The sequence below is a fragment of the Mobula birostris genome, chromosome 1, assembly GCF_030028105.1.
Source record: "Mobula birostris isolate sMobBir1 chromosome 1, sMobBir1.hap1, whole genome shotgun sequence".
NCBI lineage: Eukaryota > Metazoa > Chordata > Chondrichthyes > Myliobatiformes > Myliobatidae > Mobula > Mobula birostris.
Genome location: NC_092370.1, coordinates 87,466,999 through 87,491,473, shown reverse-complemented (window position 1 = coordinate 87,491,473; position 24,475 = coordinate 87,466,999). Strand labels below are relative to the sequence as shown.

At 42.7% G+C, this 24,475-nt stretch overlaps 1 protein-coding gene across 4 annotated transcripts in view; it reads left to right on the top strand.

The window, feature by feature from the left end:
* LOC140198013 (guanine nucleotide-binding protein G(s) subunit alpha-like) overlaps window positions 1–24,475 on the top strand; it is a 385,133-nt gene that overhangs the window by 244,455 nt on the left and 116,203 nt on the right. For all 4 annotated transcript variants that reach the window (XM_072258809.1, XM_072258820.1, XM_072258837.1 and 1 more), the window contains exon 5: window positions 8,676–8,773. In XM_072258809.1, the coding sequence (XP_072114910.1) occupies window positions 8,676–8,773 (98 nt within the window). The remainder of the gene's footprint in view (window positions 1–8,675; window positions 8,774–24,475) is intronic.

The following is a 24,475-nucleotide window of genomic DNA, read 5'->3' as shown; positions in this document are numbered from 1 at the left end:
GGTCACAGCAGTAAGTCCACAGGAAGATGATTAATCCTTTATACTCTGGCAACTTCTAGGAGTCAACATGAGCACAAGCAGCCTCTGTTGTGTCCACTAAGTGCCTCGTTACAGAAACATTTGTGTACTTAGACCACATATATGGTACCTCGAGATCCTGTGGTTTAGTGCATCTCTGTAATTTGAAGCAATGTTTCATATTAAAAATATCAGTAGTGTTGAGGCATTAAGCTGGGATGATGGATTTCTCTGTTATAAGATTGGAGGTTCAACAATCGGAAAGATTGTTTAGTTGGTTAATAGAGTCAGAGTTTATTAGATTGCTGACAAAAGAGACTGCAGATGCTGAAATCTGGAAAAACAATGCTACTCCCATAGATGTTGCTCAGCCTCCTGAGTTCCTGCAGCAGATTATTGTTCCATTTACTGAACTCTGCTTCTGTGCTCATGAGACATGCATTACCTACAGCAGGCACTTCTCATCACTGCAGGGTAACGTCGACTTTTTCTCCACAAAATACTCCCGATTCACTGGATGAATAAGCAAAGTGATGTCAGTGTCTCCTACCAGGCATCGTTCCCTATATTAAAGCTCTCATTGTGCACCATGGGCTCCGATAGACAGACACCATTACTGGTATAATGCTGGTATTGGTTTATAATTGCTACATGTACCAAGAAAAGCCTGCCTTGCATACCATTCATACAGATAATGTCGCTACACAATGCACTGAGCTACAACAAGGAAAAACAATAACAATGCAGAATGAAGTGTAACAGCTACAGGGAACAATGCAGATAAACAATAAAATGCATGATCATAACTAGGTAAAGTCAAGAGGCTCATACCAGATGTCTGTTCAGGAGTCTTACCAGAGTGGGTTGGAATCTGTTCTTAAGCCTGGTGTACAGGCTTATGTTCACCACCAAATATCTGACACTCAAACGAGGTATTCTGCTATGAACTCCATCACATTAAGAGATTGTCAGGATGGACAGAGAAAGGATGCAAGGATGTTCTCAAAAGGTGTGGCTCAGCATTCAGAGCCACTGCCTCATAGCACCACAAAATGGATCCAGTCCTGACCTAGCTGATGTCTGTGTAGAGTTGCAGATTCTCCCTGTGACTGTGTAGGCTTCTCCTAGGTACTCTGGTTTCCGGCCACATCCAAAAATGTCGACTGTACTTTTTTCCATAGATGCTGCCTGGCCTGCAGGGTTTTTCCAGTATTTTGTGTGGGTTACCCTTAGCCCAATTTGTCCATTCTCACCTAAGGTTGGGACATCGGAGTTCGGAGTTAAATTCCAACGTCATCTGCAGGGAGTCTTTACATCCTCCCCCTGGAAAGCGTGGGTTTTCACTGGGCCCTCCAGTTTCCTCCTACAGTTCAAAGACGTACTGGTTAGTAGGTTAATTGGTCATTGTAAATTGTCCTGTCACAAACCGGGTTACTTTGGTGCATCTCGAGTGGCTGACAGGGCCTATACCATGCTGTGCTTCCAAATATATAAATAAAACTAAGCTAGTCCCAGCTACCTATGCTTGACCCATATCCATCTAAACCTTTTCTTGTCCATGTTCGTAAAGAAATCTGGTATATCCTCATCAACGCTTGCCATTGGACCATGAAGATAAATTCCAGCGTCCTCTGCAATAAAGTTTGTATGTTTTTGCCGTACGAGCATGGGTTTCCTCCGGGTGTTTTAGTTTCCTCCCACAGTGCAAAGACGTACTGGTTAGTCATTGTAAATTGTCCTGTGATTAGGCTTGGGTTAAGTAAGTGGGTCACTGGGTAGCACGGCTCAAGGGGTGGGAAGGGCTGTTCCGTGCAGTATCTCTAAATAAATAGAGAGATTATATTTATTTATTTATTGATTGATTGATTGAAGCACCATAGAAAACAACCTGTCTCGATGCATAACAGCTTTGTATGGTAACTGCTCTGTATATGACCAGAGGAAACTGCAGAGAGTTGTGGCCACAGCTCAGGACATCATAGAAACCAGCCCCCCCCTCCGTGGACTCTGTCTGTATGACCTGCTGCCTCGGTAAAGCAACCAGCATAATCAAAGACCCCCCCCATCCACCCAGACATTCTCTCTTCTGCTTTCTCCCATTAGATAGAAGATACAGAAGCTTGAAAGCACCTATCACTTGGCTCAAGGACAGCTTCTACCCTGCTGTAGTAAAATTATTAAGTGGTTCCCTATTACAATAAAATGGACTCTGAACCCCACAATCTGCCTTGTTTTGATCTTGCACTTTATTGTTTACCTGAACTACACGTGACAATAATATACCAATGCCAATACCTGTCCAAATTGCTTTTCTTCCCATATTCCAATTAACTCCTCTTAGATTCTACCACCGGAGACAATTATCCTACCAACATACATATTGGGATATGAGAGGAAACCAGAGCATCCCGAGAAAGTCTGCAAAGGAAGAACATGCGGACTCCACACAGACAGCACAGGAGGTCTGGATTGAACCTGGATTACTGAAGCTACGAGATGCTGCTCTACTCATTGTGTCACTCTGTAGCACACAAAAATAAACTGGAGAACATCTGGGATGGCTTCGAGAACCCCTAGTCTATGAATTGGGAGCACGTGGAAATCCAGCGTAGATAGTGGAAAGAGCACTCCACCTCACCTCCCTGTAGAAAAAAAATCTGTGAGTCCCAAGGTGGCTGCATTAGCCAACATAGAACCTGGACAGCTGGACTAGAAGCAAGTCATCCTCGGTTCTGAGGGACCGCCTCAGAAGAAGGCAACATCACAGAGGTGCCCACTCCCTGGAGTCTGACGCGCAGTGGACAGAGTAAGCAGCACAAACAAGTAGTATACTGGGAAAAGTCCTGTTGCTAATTTAATCCTTTGGGAGCTGAGGTGACAATTTTTAAAGACTTTTAATGACTCATCGACCATTGCCCAGGTGTAGATGCAATGTTTACTGAAAATACCTCCTTCAGTTATGTTGATCTCCTGGCAATTTGTTATAATGAACTCCAGTAAGAAAGGGAAACAAAGTTTTATGTTGCACCATTCGGGATAAATGATCTTCCAAGGCACCTAACAGCCGACCAGATACTACATGCATGGTCATGTTTGTAATCCAGGAAAGAAGACAGCTAATTTTCAGATAGCAAGCTTCCCCAGATATGTCAATGACTAGAGAACCTTTCTGAATAGTGCCATCAAAAGAGGAGCACAGAACATGAAGCAGGTCCTTCAGCCCATATCTGTCTGAACGCTTCCTATCCTAACAGATTCCAGCCAAGACATCAAGGCTGCTTCTCCTGTTTTACTTACTTACTGCTTGTTATGCCACTGGCATTTAGGGCAGCAGTGGAGGTTGTCCATCTCTGGCAGTGTTCAGAGTTTCCCGTTGTGTTAAAAAAGCCTCAGTTTTCACTACTGTCAGTCATGCAAGTCCTGGACGGAAGTCTCAGGAATACCGTCGCAATCAGATGTAGGAGCATCCTTTATTGCTGTTTCGGTAACAGTTTTGTTTTACCGGTCAGGGTTATTAGCCCTGAGCTGAACCCCCAAACCTGGAGGACTGGTGGACCATGCTTAGTCTGTCCACTACCCTTTGACCTGTTTTCTATGAGTAACCCTACCAAGAGTCAGAGCATAAAGACCTGACTAGAGTCAATATTGTTCTCCAAATCATTGAGGCATGCAAGCCTCCAAACAAGGTTGTGGTCCATTTGGAAGTTCTCTGGGTTTGGGATCCTCTAAATCTATCTGAGGGCTCAGGCAGTGTCTTAGTTTAACTTGTTCTAGCCATGTTTGGCACTGGAGTGTTAGACTAGATTTCTGATTTAGAGACTCTGTTGTGAACTTTTGCTGTTTCTAAACTCTTGGGTGTTTAGTCTTTGTTTTAAGTGGTCAAGGCTTGCAACATCATTGAAAATGTGGATATGAGTAGCTTTCACAATGATATAACAATAGTTTTATTTTCTGTATTTAAGAATATTTTAACCAAATATTTTCTATTCCACTCAAAGACTGGGACTCTCTGTCTCCGTTGCCTTCTCCAGTCCCTCTGCACTCTTTCATTTCTGTCTTTTCAACAATCCCCAAACTTAATCATTCTTCCATTGAAGACCTTGCCTTCAGTTACTGAGCTCATAAGCATTGGCAACCCTTCCCTGGATCTCCGACTCTTCCTAAACCCACAGCTTTGGCCAGTCTCTTCAACGACCTCCCTGCAAGACTCAGTGCTGTGTGTTGCTTAGGTGCTGTCATGTGAAGCCCTTGAGTTATCTCACTCCATTAGAGGTGCTGTGTAAATGCAGACTGATGTTGTGGTTGCCAGTCCCATAATGCCCTTGTCCATTCTCTCTCAGACTTAGGGTCCGAGGCCATAGATCCCTCAAAGTTGCTGTGCAAGCTGATGGGGTAGTTAAAACGGCACCTGCTGAGTTTGCCTTTATTAGTCAGGGACTGAGTTCAAGAGCCAAGAGGTAATGTTGCAGCTCTAGAAAACTCTGGTCAGCCCACACGGAATAATAGTATCTGCCTCAAACTTTGTACATCGTTTCGGCACTCTTGCCACCAAATTTCCCTCAGGATTAATAAAGTATATCTATCTATCTATCTATTTAATAACATCTTTAACTGGCGGCAAATCATAAACACAACTGATGCTGTAGATGCTGGAATTGCTGAGTCCTGATGAAGAGTCTCAACCCTTCACTGTCCATTCCCCTCCATTGATACTGACTGACTTGCTGAGTTCCTCCAGCGGGTTGTACGGTATGTGTTGCTTAACTGGTTGCTCTCATTTGGCATATATTTCAGTATAGGTATTGGTTTATTTGTCTCATTTGTGCTGAGGTACATTGCAAAGCTCTTGTTGCATAGCATCTGCAGAGATCATGCCATATACAAGTAGATCAAGGTAGTGAAGAGGAAAGCAGTTACAAGGTGCACTGCAGGTAAACAACTGAGGTGCAAAGGTTGCAACAAGCTCTATTGGAAGATCAAGACTTCAAGAATTCATCATTAGCACACAAGTTGTTCAAACTTCTGATAATAGCAGGGTAGAAGATGTCACTGAATCTGGTGGCATGTGCTCTCTGGATTTTGTGTCTCCTGCCTGATGAGAAAGAGAAGGAAAGAGAATGATGAGTGGGAAGGGTCCTTGATTTAGACTGCACGCTCCAGATACTTTAACTTTTGCTCCCACCAATGGGCCAACCCATGGGTAACTGAGCCACACCTGGAATTTTACAGTCATACAGTGGGGAAGTAGGCCTTTTGGCCTATCATGTCTACATTGACTATCAAATATTCATCTGTACCAGCCCCATATTCCAGCACTTGGTCCGTAGCTTTCTGAGCTTTGGTGTCCAGATGCTTAAGCATTAAAAGAAGATCTGCCTCCACTCATTAACCACAGCCCTTCTGCAACCACAGACATTCTTCTTGTACTTGCCAGATACACTGGGCTCTGGGGTGTGACATCGATTGGACTTGGGTTGGGAAGTTGAAATCCAGCTGACACTTCTTCCCTAATCTCATGCCAAAATAGTTCCTTGGTCTTTCATCTGAATTCTTCTCCCAGCCTTTTTCCTAATTTAAGTGCAGCAGCACAGTGGCCTCTGGTATTAGAGCTGTTGTCTCAGAGTTTGGTGACCCAAATTCAACCCTGGTCTCCGGCACTGCCCATGTGGAGTTTGCTCATTCTCTCTGTGAGAGCATCCCAAAGATGTGCAGTTTGGTAGGTTACCCGTGCAAGTGAATGGTAGCACCAACTGCTAAATTGATGAGAAGTAAGGAGAATTTAAAAATGGGATTAGCATGAGTGTGAATGGTTGCTTGATGGTTCGTAGTTGATGGGCTGAAGAATCTGTTTTCATGCGATATGATTCCATGACAAGGTATTTGTGTCGACAAGAATGGAAGAATATCAGTCAGTAAGCTTGTTCTTTTTACTAATGTCACTAACCACACATCTGTTTAATATTACCCAACTGTTCAATCTTGATGCTGAATTTTTCATTTCGGGAAAAATTGCTATAGCATTATCGATCATCAGCTTGTCAGGAAAGCTTCTTAAACCAAAGGGCAGGAGATTGTCAAGCTTTACTAATAGGGAATGGCTATGCATTTTAACCATAATTTTGATCATTGAGACGTTCTGTAACACTAGTACAGTGAAAGGCAACTTTATTTTATGGGGTGGTAAAATATTCTGTCAAAGCACAGACATCCTTCTGGGTATCTACGGTCTGTCCTTTGTATTTGTCTAAACAAAAAGGTAGAGAAGAAGTGTGGACTGTGTTACTTTTTTATTAAAGCATTTTCTCTCTTTTGTTCTTTGTTTGAAGAATCTTCAGGCCCAGTGTGGAAAATTGTATTCCTTTGATTTTCAAATGATTTATAAAAGATAAAATTATTATTAGTCAAACACACAAATTCAGAGCTTTGTAACCATTAATGAGAGACTTCCAAAGTTCAAAGTAAATTTATTATCATATACCATCTATATAACCAGATACAACCCTGAGATTTGTTTTCATGCAGGCTTACACAGTAAATTCAAGAAACACAATAGAATCAATGAAAAATCAGGCAAACAGCCAATGTGCAAAAAAACAACAAACTATGCAAATAAGGAAAAGGATGGATAAATAAATAAATAAACAGTAAATTTCGGGAACACGAGATGAAGAGTCCTTTAAAGTGAGTCCATAGGTTATGGGAACAGTACGGTGATAGGGCAAGTGAAGTTAAAGACCCTGATGGTTTTGGGGGTGGGGGAGCGATGGTTATAGCTGTTTCTGAATCTGGTGGTGTGGGTCCTGAGACTCCTGGTACCACCTTCCTGATGGCAGCAGCGAAAAAAGAGCAAGGTCTGGGTGATTGTGGGGTGGGATGGGGCGGGGGTCTTTGATAATGGATACTGCTTTCCTGTGAAAACATTCCATTTAGATGTGCTCAATGGTGTGGAAAGCTTTATCCATGACGGACTGGGCTCTATGCACTACCTTTTGTAGGTGTTTCCATACCAAGCCTTTCCATCTTTGGGTAAAGCAGTTGCACACTCATCCAGCACGTCCAGCCACAGGACATGTGCAGAGACCTCAGTTCGGTGGGGGGGCTTGGTAACATCATGTTTAGCGTCACACTATTAGCGCCAGCGATCTGGGTTCAATTCCGCTGCTGTCTCCAATCAGTTTGTACAGTCTGTCTGTGACAGTGGGGGTTTCATCCCACATGGGTGTAATTGGGTGTTTGCAGGTTTGTAGTTACCATGCTGTATCTATAAATAAACAAATAATATTTCATTCATCAAAATAATCAAAGATCAACATCAGCTAAATAGAATCAGGTCAAATTTATAAAGCTGTGAATAATAGATTGCCATCTAAAGTATTCAGTAGGAGATTTTCTTTCTCCCAGATCACGGCAGTAGTGTGGAACATGAGAGAGCGGAGCAGGGATTGACAGCTTGGCTATTGGAACGTGCTCTAAGGTCTTGGATAGCCTGACCATTAGCTTCAGTTCCTCACTTATACCTGTTCACCTTGATCAGTGTTGATTTCCCATGATTAACCTTCAACATATTCAGAGATTCAGCATTCACTGCTTTCTGTGATAATAACAAACATTCACAACTCTCTGAGAGAAGAAAATTATAAATGGGGGACCCATTTATCCCGAGTCTGTGTCCCTTTAGTCAATAATTCCTCTACCAGAAGAAGCATCTTCTCAGTTTTTCCCCTATCAGATACTCTCAGGATCAGATGTATTAGGAGCAAGGAATGTCATTGCACCTTGGTGCAGTGCCTCAATGTACTTATGTTTTGAAATGATCTGTATGGATCAGTTCGTGTGACAATAATAAATAAATTCCAAATGTTTGACAGTAATGTAATTTGAATCTGCATCTGATTGAAATTCCAGAGAGCAAAGGAGAACAGATAAGAGACGGGAGTTAGGGGCAACCATCAGAGCAGGTTCCAGGTGCCATATAGTAGTCTCCTGCTCTCCTCTCTGTTGCTGCACACTCTTACCTAAAGGCTTGCTCCTTACTCATGAGATAACTCTTGAATCCCAAGTTCTAATCAATGGAAACTGGGGTGGAGAAGGCAGATGTGGACCATAAATACTTGGAAAACTCATTTGGATCAAATTTGCATCATCAAGCAGAACATGCGACAGCCTGAAAGCACATACCACCAGGCTCAAGGACAGTTATTCTATTGTTCTCCAGCTTTTGAATGGACCTTCTGTATGATATGAGCTCTTAACCTCACGATCTATCTTGTTATGATCTTTCACTTTGTTGTTTACCTGCACTGCATTTTTACTATAGCTTTTACACTTCGTCTGCATTGTTACTGTTTTACATTGTTCTACCTCAACGCACTGTGTAATGATTTGATCTATATAAACAGTATGCAGTGCAAACTCTTCACTGTATCTGGATACATGTAACGATAATAAACTAATACCAATGTCATTATGCAACACACATCAAAGTTGCTGGTGAACTCAGCAGGCCAGGCAGCACCTCTAGGAAGAGGTACAATCAACGTTTCAGGCCGAGACCCTTCGTCAGGACCAATGTCATTATGTTTCAGATGAAAAGATGCTTGTTTCACATTGTGCTTTTGGAACTTTGTATTTAACATAAACTTTTTTCCTATTTGCAGGAATTTTTCGATCATGCAAAAGCACTTTGGGATGACGAGGGTGTGAAGGCATGCTTTGAAAGATCAAATGAGTACCAGCTCATCGACTGTGCACAATAGTAAGTATCACTCACCACTAAAATATGGGATTGTTGCAGCATTTCTAGCTCATTCAACTTCTTCCAAAAAGAGAAGTTACTTTATCCTGAAATGGAAAATGAGACTAAACTGAATGGGATGTTACAATGTCCTCTGCTCAGTGAGAAGACACTAATATTTCTGAAATGTCAACCAGAGTTGATCTGTAAACTGGTTGAATCGAGGTAGTGCTGTGAGGCAACAAAATGGTGAAGAACCAGAAACATTTTGGTTAGATTTAGCTTGGAAGTCAGAGTTCTGTTGCTTCTGCATTTGATTGTTCAGTTCTTGGCTCAGTGGGATATCTGGAGTGGCCCAGCTCTCCGGTGGAGACAAGAGGACCATCAGGATGGTTCTGACTTAAGCGGGTTAAACTTATCAGAGTTGATGTTGAGTTAAATTTCTTCAGAGATTTCTTTGCTGTCCCTCGTAATCCACAGAGTCAACAGCTCCCCAAGTGACTGTAATTCATTGCCTGCTCTGAAATCTTATGCAATATCTTTAATCTGGGCTTTCGCACAAACTGGGGAGCACAACAGCATTGTTAGTCATGCTGTTGCCTCAGCACCAGGGAGCTGGATTCAAACCTGAATTATCTGTACGGAATTTGTACATTCTGTCTGTAACAGCATGGGTTGCCTCCATGTGCTCTGATTTCTTACATGTTGGTAGGTTATTTGGCCACTGTATGTTGTCCCTAGTGTGTAGGTAAGTGTAGAATCTGGAGGAATTGTGAAAATGTGAGGAGTAAAAGAGGATTACTGTAGGATTGGTGCCAATGATTGGTTGTTAGAGTGGAGCTGATGGGTTGAATGACTTGGTTCCTTGCTTCTTCTCTGTATGACTAAATCTAACCATCTCTTATGCTTTGAGCCAAGTTTTATGGTGAGCATCTGCAGAGAAAAATTGTTTATTTTGTCTCTCGCTCTCTTGGATGAAATTCTCAAGTGGTAAAATCCAAAGTGAGTTTGATAACTAATTCCATGGCTACCTGACATTCTTAGGGAATGTCTCACTGACTTTAAAACAAATATATGCATCGCAATGCAGATGTTATGGATCAGCTGGTTTTAATTACACCTTCAGAAATGTACTTTGACTTCATTGGTAAGACTGGAGTTTTAAATTCTCTGCTGTTTTGGTGAGGGTGGGGTTGCTTTGCATTGGGTTCTAGCAGAGGATGTGCAGTGTGACATACGTTGTGGTGTCCCAGTGTATACAGAGATCGTCCTGTGTAAACTGAGTGAGAATGACATATTGTTCTCAAGTGTGTAGGTGCTTCATTGTATGGTGCTAGTTGCAGGGTTGATTAGGCACGTTGCCACAGGAGGCCTTGGTCAGCTTTACTTTTGAGTAGGTATCTCTGGGTTTCTTATGAGTTAAGTAGTTTAAGATATTTTCTAAACTATTGGTATTATTTTGTTAACTTAATAACCAACAACTTGTTTATATGGTTGTTTATATTTGTCTACATTGTCCCCTGGATTTTTCATCTCTCTGGAACAATCCATTGTCCCCTTGGTTTTCAAGGCGGCAGCCATTATTCCAGTGCCAAAGAAGGCGACAGTTACCTGCCCAAGTGACTATTGGCTGGTAGCATCAGCATCAGCCATTATGAAATGCTTTGAGTTGCTGCTCATGGAGCACATTAAAGCCTTTCTCCCAGCTACACTGGACCCTTTCCAGTTCGCTAATCGTTCAAATTGATCCACAGATGATGCAATAGCCTCTGTCCTCTCCCACCTGGAAAATGGGGTCCATATGCCATACTGCTATTTACAGACTTCAGTTCGGCATTCAACGCTATGATACCTCAGAAACTGATGGAGAAACTGTCCTCGCTGGGTCTCAACACCTCCCTCTGCAATTGGATACTGGACTTCTTACTGGTAAGGCCACGTTCAGTCTTTGTGGGCTGCAACATCTCTAGTCCCGTCACACTGAACCCTGGAGACCCTCAAGGCTGTGTGCTCAGCCCGCTGCTGACGCACGATTGTGTCGCAGAATCCAACTCAAACCGTGTCATCAAGTTAGCGGATAACACAGCAGTGGTTGGCCTTATCAAGACCAATGACAAGATGGAGTATAGAGAGGAAGTGGAGCGGCTGGTGTGAGAAGAATAATGTAAATCTGAACATGGAGAAGACAAAGGAGATCATTGTGGACTTCAGGAAGTGGAGACAAACCATCCCTCTCTCCGAATACATATAGAGAGAATTAAATGCACCAACCCTGGGGCTTTAGATCTCGGATGACCTCACCTGGTCCCCTAATATCACCTCCCTGAGCGAGAAGTCACAGCAGCACATCCACTTTCTAAGGAGACAGAGGCAAGCAAGGCTCCAACTGCACCACCCCCTCACATCTTAATTGTATTTTATAGCAGCACCATTGAGAGCATCCTGACAAGTTGCATCTCCATCTGGTATGGGAGCAGGCGAACATTGGATCAGGAGTCCCTACAAAGGACTGTGAGAACAGCTGAGAGTATCATAGGGATCTCCCTACCATCCATTGCGGACATTTAGCAGGAGTGCATCTCCATCTGGTATGGGAGCAGGCGAACATTGGATCAGAAGTCCCTACAAAGGACTGTGAGAACAGCTGAGAGTATCATAGGGATCTCCCTACCATCCATTGCGGACATTTAGCAGGAGTGCTGCGTGAACAGAGCCTTTGTTATTATTAAGGATCCCACCCATCCATCCAGCATCCTCTTTGACTTTCTACCATCAGGTGAGAGATTATGACGAATGAAAACAAGAACGAGAAACAGTTTCTTCCCACAGGCCATTAGGCTTCTGTACTCCCTTCCGCATATTATTCAGGTAATCTGTTCCGTGCCTTACAATATTTAATATTCATGCACTTTAGTTTATTATTTATGTGTGATTCATCTGTAGATTTTATCCTTGCCTTCATAAGTTATCATATGTTACGTGCTTTTCACCCTGGTTCGAAGAAACATTGTCTCGTTTCTACATACATTATATAGTTTTATATGTACAGTGGCATGCAAAAATTTGGGCACCTGTGGTCAAAGTTTCTGTTACTGTGAATAGCTAAGCGAGTAAAAGAAGAACTGATTTCCAAAAGGCATAAGGTTAAAGATGACACATTTCTTTAATATTTTAAGCAAGAAAACTTTTTTAGTTCCATCTTTTACAGTTTCAAAATAACAAAAAAGGAAAAGGGCCTGAAGCAAAAGTTTGGGCACCCTGCATGGCAGTACTTAGTAACACCCCCTTTGGCAAGTATCACAGCTTGTAAACGCTTTCTGTAGCCAGCTAAGAGTCTTTCAATTCTTGTTTGGGGGATTTTCGCCCATTCTTCCTTGCAAAAGACTTCTAGTTCTGTGAGATTCTTGGGCCGTCTTGCATACACTGCTCTTTTGAGGTCTATCCACAGATTCTCGATGATGTTTAGGTCAGGGGACTGTGAGAGCCATGGCAAAACCTTCAGCTTGCACCTCTTGAAGTAGTCCATTGTGGATCTTGAGGTGTGTTTAGGATCATTATCCTGTTGTAGAAGCTATCCTCTTTTCGTCTTCGGCTTTTTTACAGACGGTGTGATGTTTGCTCCCAGAATTTGCTGGTATTTAATTGAATTCATTCTTCCCTCTACCAGTGAAATGTTCCCCGTGCCACCAGCTGCAACACAAGCCCAAAGTATGATCGATCCACCCCCGTGCCTGACAGTTGGAGAGGTGTTCTTTTCATGAAATTCTGCACCCTTTTTTCTCCAAACATACCTTTGCTCATTGCAGTCAAAAAGTTCTATTTTAACTTCATCAGACAAACAGGACTTGTTTCTAAAATGCATCAGGCTTGTTTAGATGTTCCTTTGAACCTTTTGAGTAGAACTTTTTGGCCTCAATGAGCAAAGGTACGTTTGGAGAAAAAAGGGTGCAGAATTTCATGAAAAGAACCCCTCTCCAACTGTTAAGCATGGGGGTGGATCGATCATGCTTTGGGCCTGTGTTGCAGCCAGTGGCATGGGGAACATTTACTGGTAGAGTGAAAAATGAATTCAATTAAATACCAGCAAATTCTGGGAGCAAACATCACACCGTCTGTAAAAAAGCTTAAGATGAAAAGAGGATGGCTTCTACAACAGGATAATGACCCTAAACACACTTCAAAATCCACAGTGGACTACCTCACGAGGCACAAGCTGAAGGTTTTGCCATGGCCCTCACAGTCCCCTGACCTGAACATCATCGAGAATCTGTGGATAGACCTCAAAAGAGCAGTGCATGCAAGATGGCCCAAGAATCTCGCAGAACTAGAAACCTTTTGCAAGGAAGACTAGGTGAAAATTCCCCCAAACAAGAATTGAAAGACTCTTAGCTGGCTACAGAAAGCGTTTATAAGCTGTGATACTTGCCAAAGGGGGTCTTACTAAGTACTGACCATGCAGGGTGCCCAAGCTTTTGCTTCAGGCCCTTTTCCTTTTTTGTTATTTTGAAACTGTAAAAGATGGAAATACAAAAGTTTTCTTGCTTAAAATATTAAAGAAATGTGTCATCTTTAACTTCATGCCTTTTGGAAATCAGTTCGTCTTTTACTCACTTAGCTATTCACAGTAACAGAAATTTTGACCGGGGTGCCCAAACTTTTGCATGCCATTGTATATAGTTAAACATCAACAAACTTCACTTGACTCGACTTGACGTTACAAAGTGCTGGCCACACTCAGCTGGTCTGTGAAGGGAGAAGGCACAATTCCTTTTAATTTTGGTAGCGCCATTATAAGGAGGATGTGGAGGCTTTGGAGGCATTGAGTTACTTTTCTTTTTTGCAACAATCTTGTGCAGACATCCCACCTCTCCCGGAAGTTCCGGGAGATTCCCACATATCGACAGTGGCTCCCTGACATCCGCAAATTATATACAATCTCTCGGAAATCGATTTTTTTGAAAGCGAGAGGGAGGGAGGGAGAGAGGGGAAGGGGGAGAGGGTGGGAGGGAGGGGGAGGAGAGAGAGAGAGTGACAGAGAGACAGAGAACATCCTGATAGGTCTACTTAGCACAAAGAGAGACTAATCAGTTTTCTCTGTGGGCGGGCTTTAAAGTCAATTTAAAGGGGATTAGAGCGGGGTTTAAATTGGAGCGAAATTCCAAAATCGTCTGCAAAGACACCTTTAAAAATGCGCTCGCAGCAAGCAAATTCTTTGGAGTTCTTTTCCTGAAACACTTCCACTTACAGGTACATCGAAGCCCATGATGGGCTGGGTTTAAGCGCAGCCGTTTTCAGAAGAAAAACTGATTTTAATAAATACCCAGCCACCACCGAGGTCTCGTCATTAGGACAGCGAACTGTTTACCTGTGCTGCGCACTTTATATGCATTTTGAATTACACTTTATTAAAGAATGTGGTAATATATTGTTTTACGTGGTGTGCGTGATATATGTATTGTGGCTACACAGTGGTCCAGACAGAGGTTGTTTTGTTTGTGGACAATCAGCCAGATGACAATAAACTTGAAGATACAGAACTTCTAAATCACTCATTTAAAATCCCCCATTTCGATGTAAAAAAGTAAGTTCTGATCCCGACTATTGCAGGCAATATGTGTGTGTGACTACATATATGCGATCGGACGTTGTCCAAATGGACGTTAAGCGGCGCACACCAGTAATAAGGATACACCTTATGCTTTTATTTCTTTTAGAGTCCACAACATATTAGGGAGGCTAAGCGCAGGGAAAGCTGCTCAAGTATTTCACAGTTCTTTTCAGCAGAAAACCAAGGTCTGGCAGAGAAGGTCACTAGAGCTGAGGTGTACTTTACATCTTTCATTATTGAGCATAACCTACCATTCCAGGTGCAAGCACACAGGCAAGCTATTCAGGAACATGTTTCCTGATTCAGAAATAGCAAAAAACTCTGCCTGCTCATCAACCAAGGCAGCAGCTATTGTGAACATGGCACATTAAGACAGAATTCAGAGGTCAGCTGTCTCTGTGAATCTGATGTCTTGCAAAATTAACAAATTCATTGACACAGACTGCTATGAGGTTGAGATTTCTGGTTGAGACCTCCCTGAAATGAGTTTTTGCAGGGTGGGATGTCTGCTTGTGGGCCGAATGGCCTTTTGAGGTGCTGCACTGTTCAATGCTCTGTGTCCTATGAGAAACAACATTGATGACTCAGGGTTTCACGAGGATTGGGAAGGATCAGAAGGGAACAGATTTTAAATGAAACAGGTCAAGGCAGGAGAAATAATTGGCAACTGAGATAGTATTTTAAGGGAAAAGTCACCAGAAATGGAACAAGTTCAAGCATTGTGTGAATTTCTGGTCGCCCTTCTGAAGGAAGGATATCATTAAACTGCAGAGATTCAAAAAAGATGTATGAGGATATTACTGGGACTGCAGTGCTTGAATACTAAGGAGAGGTTGGATAAGCTGGGATATTTTCCCCCGGATCATAGGAGGTTGAAGGGTGATCTTGCAGGATTATATAAAGTAATGAGGAGTATAGATAAGGACAATAGCCAAAGCCTTTTGCTTGGGGCGAGGAAGCCCAAAACGGAAGAGCATAGGTTTAAAGTGAGATGGGAAAGATTTAAAAAGGACATGAGCAATTTCTTCAGACAGAAGGTGATGAGCATGCAGAACGAGCTGCCGGAGGAAGTGGTGGAGGCAAGTACAATTATGGCATTTAAAAGCCATTTGCACAGGACATGGATAGGAAAGCTTCAGAGGGACATGGGCCAAATGCACCTTACATCAACCAACTGTAACTCACAGGTTAGACTGTTCCTGTCAATGGATCACTTCACCTCCAATTACCTCGGTAGCACTGATTAGCTTGAACATCATTCAGCTAATCTCACTGAAAGACGGTGAGAATTGAAGGTTCCCAAAATGCAAATGGACCCTTTGTGTGTTTTAGCTGCTGCCCACATATTTTGGGTTGAGATCCATTTCCTGATCAGTCCAGATGAAGGGTCTCAACTCAAAACGCTGACTGTTGATTTCCCTCTGTAGATACTGTCTGATCTGCTGAACTCCTCCAGCAGCTTGATTTTTCTTTTCAAGCATATTGTTAATCTCTTCTGTACCCTATCCCAAAGTTAGATGACTAGAATTGCTCCAATTAATAAAACAATTGATTTGTAGCTAGTTGGTTACTACTAGTGTTGGTAATTCATGAGAAGAACCTAAGGGGAATTGATGAGTATGATTGTGTGTGCGGGTGTGTGAGAGAGAGACAGAATAATTTGCAAGCTGGAATGGAACTGCTGGGGGAACAGGATGGGCTGAATGGCTTCTTTGTCATCATAATAATAATAATAATGTAGTTCTGGTTTTATCAGTCTTTTATAAAAGGTTAATCTGACTTCCCTGCCTTTATTTATTTTAGGATTCAGTATACTTTACAACTCTGATTTTGCAACAACTTTACACTTTAAAGGATTGATACACTGAGGCAGAATGGTGATTAAATATATTCAGGAAGGAGTGGGATATGAGGAGAGAGCAGAGCAGAGGCTAAATTTGGATGATCCGCTGTTAGCACAGTGAATGGTGGAACAGGAATGAAGGTCCAAAGGCCTGTTCCAACTCCTTTTTCTCTACATTTGTAAGCCACTGTGCTTTCTGAACTAAAGCGAATATCCTATTCATCCTAACATTTGACTCTTTAATTCCATATGCCTCAACTTGGTTAACCAGCCTTTTGTGTAGATCCTTGTCAGATGCCTCTGAAAGACCATGTTGGCAACATCCCTTCAATGGCCTTCTCTGATACCTCATCAAAAGATTCAATTGTGTTACTCACACGTGAGTTCCCATTAACAAAGCTATTCTGACTCTCCACTATTACTTCAAAACTTCTCTAAGTGCATATTATTTTTCTACTGATTATTGTTTCTAAAATCTACTCCTCCACTGAGGTTAAACTGACTGGCCTGGTTAAATAAAGGTGTTACATTTGCCACTTTCCATTCATCTGGCACTTTTCTCTTATCCATAGGAAGCAGTGAAAGATATTGGCAAGCCATTATTGTAATATCCAGCCAATGCATTCTATCTGGACCTGGTGACTTATTTACTTGAAGTGTAATTGTTAATTGGTTTACTATTGTATCATGTACTGAAATACAGTGTAAAGTTTTGTTTGCATGCCTTCCAGACAGATCATTCCATACATAAATACACTGAGGTAGTACGAAGGGAAAAAACAATAACAGAATGCAGAATATAGTGTTACAGTTACAGAGAGAGTGCAGTGCAGGCAGACAAATATAATGCAAGCATCAGTATGAGGTAGATGGAGAGATCAGGAGTTCGTCTTTATCGTACAAGTGATCCATCCAAGAGTGTTATAACAGCAGAATCTGTCCTTGATCTCTGCATAAGCCTGGTGGTACGTGACCTCAAGTTTTTGTATCTTCTGTCTGATTGAAGGCAAGAATGGAATGACTCAGGTGGAAGGGGTCTTTGATTATGTTAGCAATAGGGAGTGTAGACAGAGAAGAGGTTGGTTTTCACAACTGTACACAGCCTATAAATGCATTTTTAATATTTTACACCCATTTCTGAATCTTCTATGATGCTGGCACTGTCCGCTTGGTGAAGAGCAATGCCAGATGCCCAGTCAGTGTGCTTTCTGTCACTATGCTTGGATCACTTGGATAACTATCCCTCTTACCGATCCACATGCTTCAGGATGTTTTTGTGTTCCTTCATTAAATAGCATCTCCTAATGGCATGGAAACAGGCTGTTCGGCCCATCTCAACCAAGATGCCCATCTGCCTGCGTTTGGCCCTTATCCCTCTAATCCTGATGGGTTGTACTTGCACATCCCAGTTCTGGTGTATGGAGGGGAGGCGTAGCAGTGACCAGCGGCCCACAACAATCTCACCATTTGACCTAACACAGTGCACAGCCCCTGAGACAGAATCCTGGGGTAACTTGACCTGTATGCTTCCCACCTCCACAACAACTGATACATCTGTCACACCGTCTTTAGGGGATTTTGATTTCATCTCTGAACTGTAGTCTGCTTAAGTTGATGCACCATACAGCTCTGCTGATGAACAGGTAGCATTAGTTGGCCATGTATTGAAGATGTTGTGGTTTCAGTATCTGTTTGGTCACCTACTGCAAGATTCAGCAGCCATGGAAGGTAACTCCTATACATAAAAATATAAGTCATCTTTAATTTAAACATTAAAGTCATCTTTAAATTAGACATTAAATAAAGCTTGATGCAGGTAAACTAAAAATGAACCTAAGTGTCTTGGTGAGGACAGCCCCATTGGGAAGCAACAACAAGGAGAAGTTTGATTAAAATAGTGTCAAAGGATCACAGAATAATACAGCACAGGAGCAGGCCCTTCAGCCCAACACATCTATGCGAACTAAAGTACCCATTTAAGCTAGTTTCATTGTCCCACGTTTTGTCCATATCCCTCTTAATACTTCCTATCTATGTATCTGTCCAAAGATCTTTTAAATGTCATTATTGTACTTACCTCAGCCACTTCCTCTGATAAATAATTCAATTTAAGCGCCACTTTCTGCATGAAGAAGTTGTCCCTCAAGTCCCTTTTGAATCTTTGCCCTATCACCAAAAACCTGTGGGTTAAAAACCCTATGCACTCATCCTATCTATGCCTCTCATGAATTAATACAACTCTATTAACGCCACTCTTCAGTTTCCTGTTTCAAGGAATAAAGTCTGAGTCTGCCCATCCCCTCTCATTAACTTAGGCCCTCGAATCCTGGCAGCATTCTCCTGAGTCTTTGCGCTCTTTGCAGACCTATTGACATCTTTCCTACAAGAGGGTATCCAAAACTGTACAATATCCTCCAAGTGCAGCCTCGCCAGTCAAATTGAAAATTCTTGCCAAATACAATAATTGACAAAATGAAGCCATCATCAGAATTGGGCGTCAGATTTTTAACTTTGCTGATGAAGGATCTGCATCGATTTTTTTAACACCTAGATATTTATTGGCAACATTGCAACAGCTTGAACATTGACATTAGGCAACATGTATTATATCAGAGAAAATAACAGATTGGGGGATCTTTAACTGCAGCAACTTCTTCCAATAAAAGCAGGGTAATTTCTCTGGAAAATTGAAGTGAGTGAAAGACAGTTATTTGTAATGGATCTATTTATATAATTTACAGTGACTTATAATAATGTGGTCACCAGCTGATCAAGAGTGGAATTACCTAATTAATTATTGTTTCCACTGTGGCTGCTAAAGTATTGTCACTGTACTTTGTGTTTAAAGCACGATGTAATTGTGGAGAAAAGGAAATTATATTTTTGGGTTTGTTAACTGTTGATTTTATAGTTGGGAGTTTTTCCGTCAAGCTCAGTGGTTCCCAAAGTAGGCGATATTGCTTACACCACCCCCCTCAAGGAACGGTGTGAGTTTCTAAGGGGCGATTAAGATAACGGGGATGGAGGGGTGCTGCTTGGAAGCAAGCAGGGGTGTGGCTGAGGGCTCACAGGCTTAATTTAAGAAATTAATAACTTATTATAATCAATTGATCTTCAGTGCCTCATGATTGATTACAATGATCACGTAATCACTTCATCTCTTGCTAACCCTTCATTCTCTGAGACTATGCTAAAAGTGCGTAATAGTTGTTGAAAAGCAATGTGACACTTGTATATTTGGCCTATCATGAGAAATCTGGACTGAAGAAATAGTGTCATTTCCAGGCCCCCCCCTTGCATATTGCTATTCACTACAGTATTAGCTGGTACAATTCACATACTCATGCAGTGACACAATTCTTGTGAATTAGGATATGTCATTCATTGGGGTCACGTTTAGAATCTGCCCTTTTGAATGGTCTTGGCTGCTTTTTCTCTAGCCCGCAAACATAGCACTGACCCAGGCAGAGAGTCAGGGCTTATGAGGATGTCATAACTTTCCCCTTTATTGTTCACAGCACTTGAGGTTGGACTCAAACAATAGGTAATTGACCATGGTCGTTAATCCATAATGAAAATGGCAGAAGCAGACCAAACAGAAAAGTGTAGACATTATAGTGAGGAGTATCTGAAATATGGATTTATACCAGCACCAAACAACCAACAGTAGCCAATGTGTCTGTTGTGTGAAAAGTTTTTTTTTAAATGAGGCAATAAAACTGTCTAGGATCCTTGAACATTTGAAGAGAATACACTCTAATAAAGCAAACAAGAACTTGGCTTATTTTCAGTCACTTCATGAAAACGTTCAGAAATGGGAAACACTTCAAAACATGTTTGCCAGCACCTCACAACAAAACGGTGACGGTTTGTGTGCTTCATAACATTTCACTGCTCATTAGTAAGCCCCATACAATTGGGAAAGAACTGGTTCTGCCAGCAGTAAGTGAGGTTCTGAGTACAGTTTTGGATAAGTCACTAAACCAAATCATTAAAGTGGTTCTGTTCAATGACAACTCTGTTCAAAGACGAATAGATGAAATGGCTGAGAATGGGAAGATATTGTTGATCAAAGATAGATACTTTATTGATCCCAAAAGAAATTACAGTGCCACAGTAGCATTACAGAGCACAGATGTACAGATATTAGAAGAGGAGTAAGAAAGAATAAAGAGATAAGTTACCACAAACAGTCTAACAGGAGGGGGTCATCACTTCCCCAGCTATAGGTTGACTCATTATAAAGCCAAATGGCCGAGGATTAGAATGACCTCATATAGCGCTCTGTGGAGCAGTGCAGTTGTCTAAGTCTATTACTAAAAGTGCTCCTCTGTTCAGCCAAGGTGTTGCATGCAGAGGGTGAGAAACATTGTCCAGAATTGATAGGGTTTTCCATAGGGCCCTTTGTTCTGCCACTACCTCCAGTGTGTCCAGTTTGACTCCTATAACAGAGCCAGCCTTTCTAATCAGTTTATTGAGCCTGTTGGCATCACCCATGTTGATACTATTGCCCCAGCACACCACTGCGTAGAAGATTGTACTGGTGACTACAGGCTGGTAGAACATGTGGCAGAGAGGCCTGCATACTCCAAAGGGCCTCAGTCTCCTCAGGAAGCAGAGGTGGCTCTGGCCCTTCTTGTACACAGCCTCTGTGTTGGTGCTCCACTCAAATCTGTCACCCAGGTGCATCCCCAGGTACTTGTAGGTCCTCACCATGTCCACACTTCATCCATGTCCTCACCATCAATAGGAACAGGGAGCAGTGCAGGCTTAGTCTACCTAAAGTCTATCACCATCTCCTTTGGCTTACTGATATTGAGCTGCAGATGATCAGCTTGCACCATTTGACAAAATCGTCCACCAGGGCCCCATATTCATCCTCCTGTCCTCCCTTTATACAGCCAACTATTGCTGAGTCATCAGAGAATTTCTGCAGATGACATGACTCAGTGTTGTATCTAAAGTCCGAGGTATACAGGGTAAACAAGAAATGGACCAATAGAGTCTCCTGTAGGACCCCAATGCTGCTTTTAGCCATGTCTGATGCACAGCTCTGAAGCCACACAAACTATGGTCTGCCATTCAGGTAGTCCATTATCCAGGATACAATGGAAGTGCCAACCTGCATTGGTTAGAACTTTTCCCTCAGCAATGAGGGCTGTATCGTATTGAAGGACAACAGAATTTGCGCTGCTGTTGGATGAGTCAACTTTGCCAGGCACAGTTGTTTGCTTCATAAAAGATGAAATCATGGTTCAGGAGTTGTTCTTTTCCAGGGGGCTAGAAACAGGTATGAAAGAGAGTCAGTATTTTGGGTTGTTGATGAATTTTTCAAAGAGAAAGACATTCCTTCACTAACATTCTTGTTTGTGCAACAGATGAGGCACAATCAATGGCAGGACACCACCGTGGGGTTATTACTTTCTGAAAAAAATCTGTACCATTCACTGTGTAATTCACAGACAACATCCTGTCTCCAAAAGAAAACAGTGATTGGCTACACAAATGATTAAATACTGTTATCACAGCAGTAAATAAGATCAAGTCCCAGGCACTCAATCCTTGACTACTTCAAGAAATTTGTACTGAGAATGAAGAACCGTTTGAACTCTTGCTGTTGCACACAGAAGTCAGGTGACTCTCAAAAGAAAACTACCTGAGATGCTATAATATGCTTTTTGAGACTATGATAAAAAATACCTTGAAGACTCAGTAATCAACTGTAGATTATTAGGCATGGCATTGCTTATTAGAACTATTGGCAAAGTTTAATGAAATCAATTTTTAATTACAAGGAAATAATGTGAATCAAACATTTTGAAAAGCTCAAACAGATGAATAGAGGGATAGCTCAAGTGAAGCGGCCAGTGACTGAGTGGGCCAATGAAGGAGTGGAGCTTTGAGGCTTTGACTCGAGAGATTCTGGCAGTTTTGGCAGTTGCTCTGTGCAATCAAGTCGATCAAGATTTCAATAGATCAGCAGAAAGCTGTTGATTAGACAATCAAGATTTGAATAGCTCAGACTCAGCAGAAAGCAGCTGATTGGGCAGTCAAGGTCAGATGACCAAACATTTTGAAAAGCTCAAACAGGTAAATAGAGGGATAGCTCAAGCGCAGTGGCCAGTGAGTGAGTGGGCCAGTGAAGGAGTGGAGCTTTGAAGCTTTGACTTGAGAAGCTTCGACGAGAAGAGGCAGAGGACAAGCTTGCTTGCAGTTAGTTTTTACAATGTCTCCTGAGACGCTGATGTGCCTCTCATGTGAGATGTGGCAGTCTTGGGGGAACTCCCCTCTCCTGCAGAGTCACATCTGCCAGAAGTGCATACGGCTGGGTGATCTGGAAGACCGTGTAAGGAATCTGGAGCAGCAGCTGGATGACCTTCGACTCATAAGGGAGAATGAGGCAGTCATAGATGAGAGCTACAGGGAGGTAGTCACATCTAGGCTGTCGGAAGCAGGTCATTGGGTGACAGTCAGAGGGGGGGAAGCGAAGGTGAGCAGACAGGTAGTGCAGAGCACCCCTGTAGCCATTCCCCTGAATAATAAGTTTACCGTCCTGGATACTGTTGGCGGGGATGACCGACCAGGTGTGAGCCACGGTGGCAGGGCCTCCGGCACTGAGTCTGACCCGGTGGTGCAGAAGGGTGGGACGGAGAAGAGGAGAGCTGTCGTCATTGGAGACTCTATAGTCAGGGGAGCAGACAGGAGATTTTGTGGATGTGAGCAGGACACCCGCATGATTTGTTGCCTCCTGGGTGCCAGGGTCCGGGATGTCTCTGACCGGGTGCATGACATCCTGGTACGAGAGGGAAAGCAACCAGAAGTTGTGATACATATTGGGACCAACGACATAGGCAGGAAGAGGGATGAGGTCCTGAAGTGTGAGTTTCAGGAACTAGGCAGAAGGTTGAAGAACAGGACCTCAAGGGTGGCATTCTCAGGATTGCTGCCAGTGCTATGTGACAGTGATGGTAAGAATTGGAGGAGATGGCAGTTGAATGTGTGGCTGAGGAGTTGGTGCAGGGGGCAGGGTTTTAGATTTTTAGATCATTGGGATCTCTTCTGGGGAAGGTGGGACCTGTACAGATTGGATGGGTTGCACCTGAACTCGAGGGGGAGCAATATCCTTGCAGGTAGGTTTGCTAGCATGGTTCGGGAGGGTTTAAACTAATTTGCGAGGGGGATGGGACCCAGAGCGATAGAGCAGTGAAAGAAGTGCATGGAGTAAAGCCAGATCTAACATACAGAGAGGCTTTGAGGAAAGAGAAGCAGAATAAACGGTGTAAAGACAGTAAGGTAGAGGGCTGAAATATGTGTACCTCAATGCAAGAAGCATCAGGAAGAAAGGTGATGAACTGAGAGATTGGTTACATACATGGAATTATGATGTAGTGGCCATTACAGAGACTTGGCTGGCACCAGGGCAGGAATGGATTCTCAATATTCCTGGATTTCAGTGCTTTAAAAGGGATAGAGAGGGGGGAAAAAAGGGGAGGAGGGGTGGCATTACTGGTCAGGGATACTATTACAGCTACAGAAAGGGTGGGTAATGTAGCAGGATCCTCTTTTGAGTCAATATGGGTGGAAGTCAGGAACAGGAAGGGACCAGTTACTCTATTGGGGGTATTCTATAAGCCCCCTGGTAGCAGCAGAGATGCAGAGGAGCAGATTGGGAGGCAGATTTTGGAAAGGTGCAAAAATAACAGGGTTGTTATCATGGGTGACTTTAACTTCCCTAATATTGATTGGCACCTGATTAGTTCCAAGGGTTTAGATGGGGCAGAGTTTGTTAAGAGTGTCCAGGATGGATTCCTGTCACAGTATGTGGACAGGCTGACCAGGGGGAATGCCATACTAGATCTAGTACTAGGTAATGAACTGGGTCAGGTCACAGATCTCTCAGTGGGTGAGCATCTGGGGGATAGTGACCACCGCTCCCTGGCCTATAGCATTATCATGGAAAAGGATAGAATCAGAGAAGACAGGAAAATTTTTAATTGGGGAAAGGCAAATTATGAGGCTATAAGGCTAGAACTTGCGGGTGTGAATTGGGATGATGTTTTTGCAGGGAAACGTACTATGGACATGTGGTCGATGTTTGGAGATCTCTTGCGGGATGTTAGGGATAAATTTGTCCCGGTGAGGAAGATAAAGAATGGTAGGGTGAAGGAACCATGGGTGACAAGTGAGGTGAAAAATCTGGTCAGGTGGAAGAAGGCAGCATACATGAGATTTAGGAAGCAAGGATCAGATGGGTCTATTGAGGAATATAGTG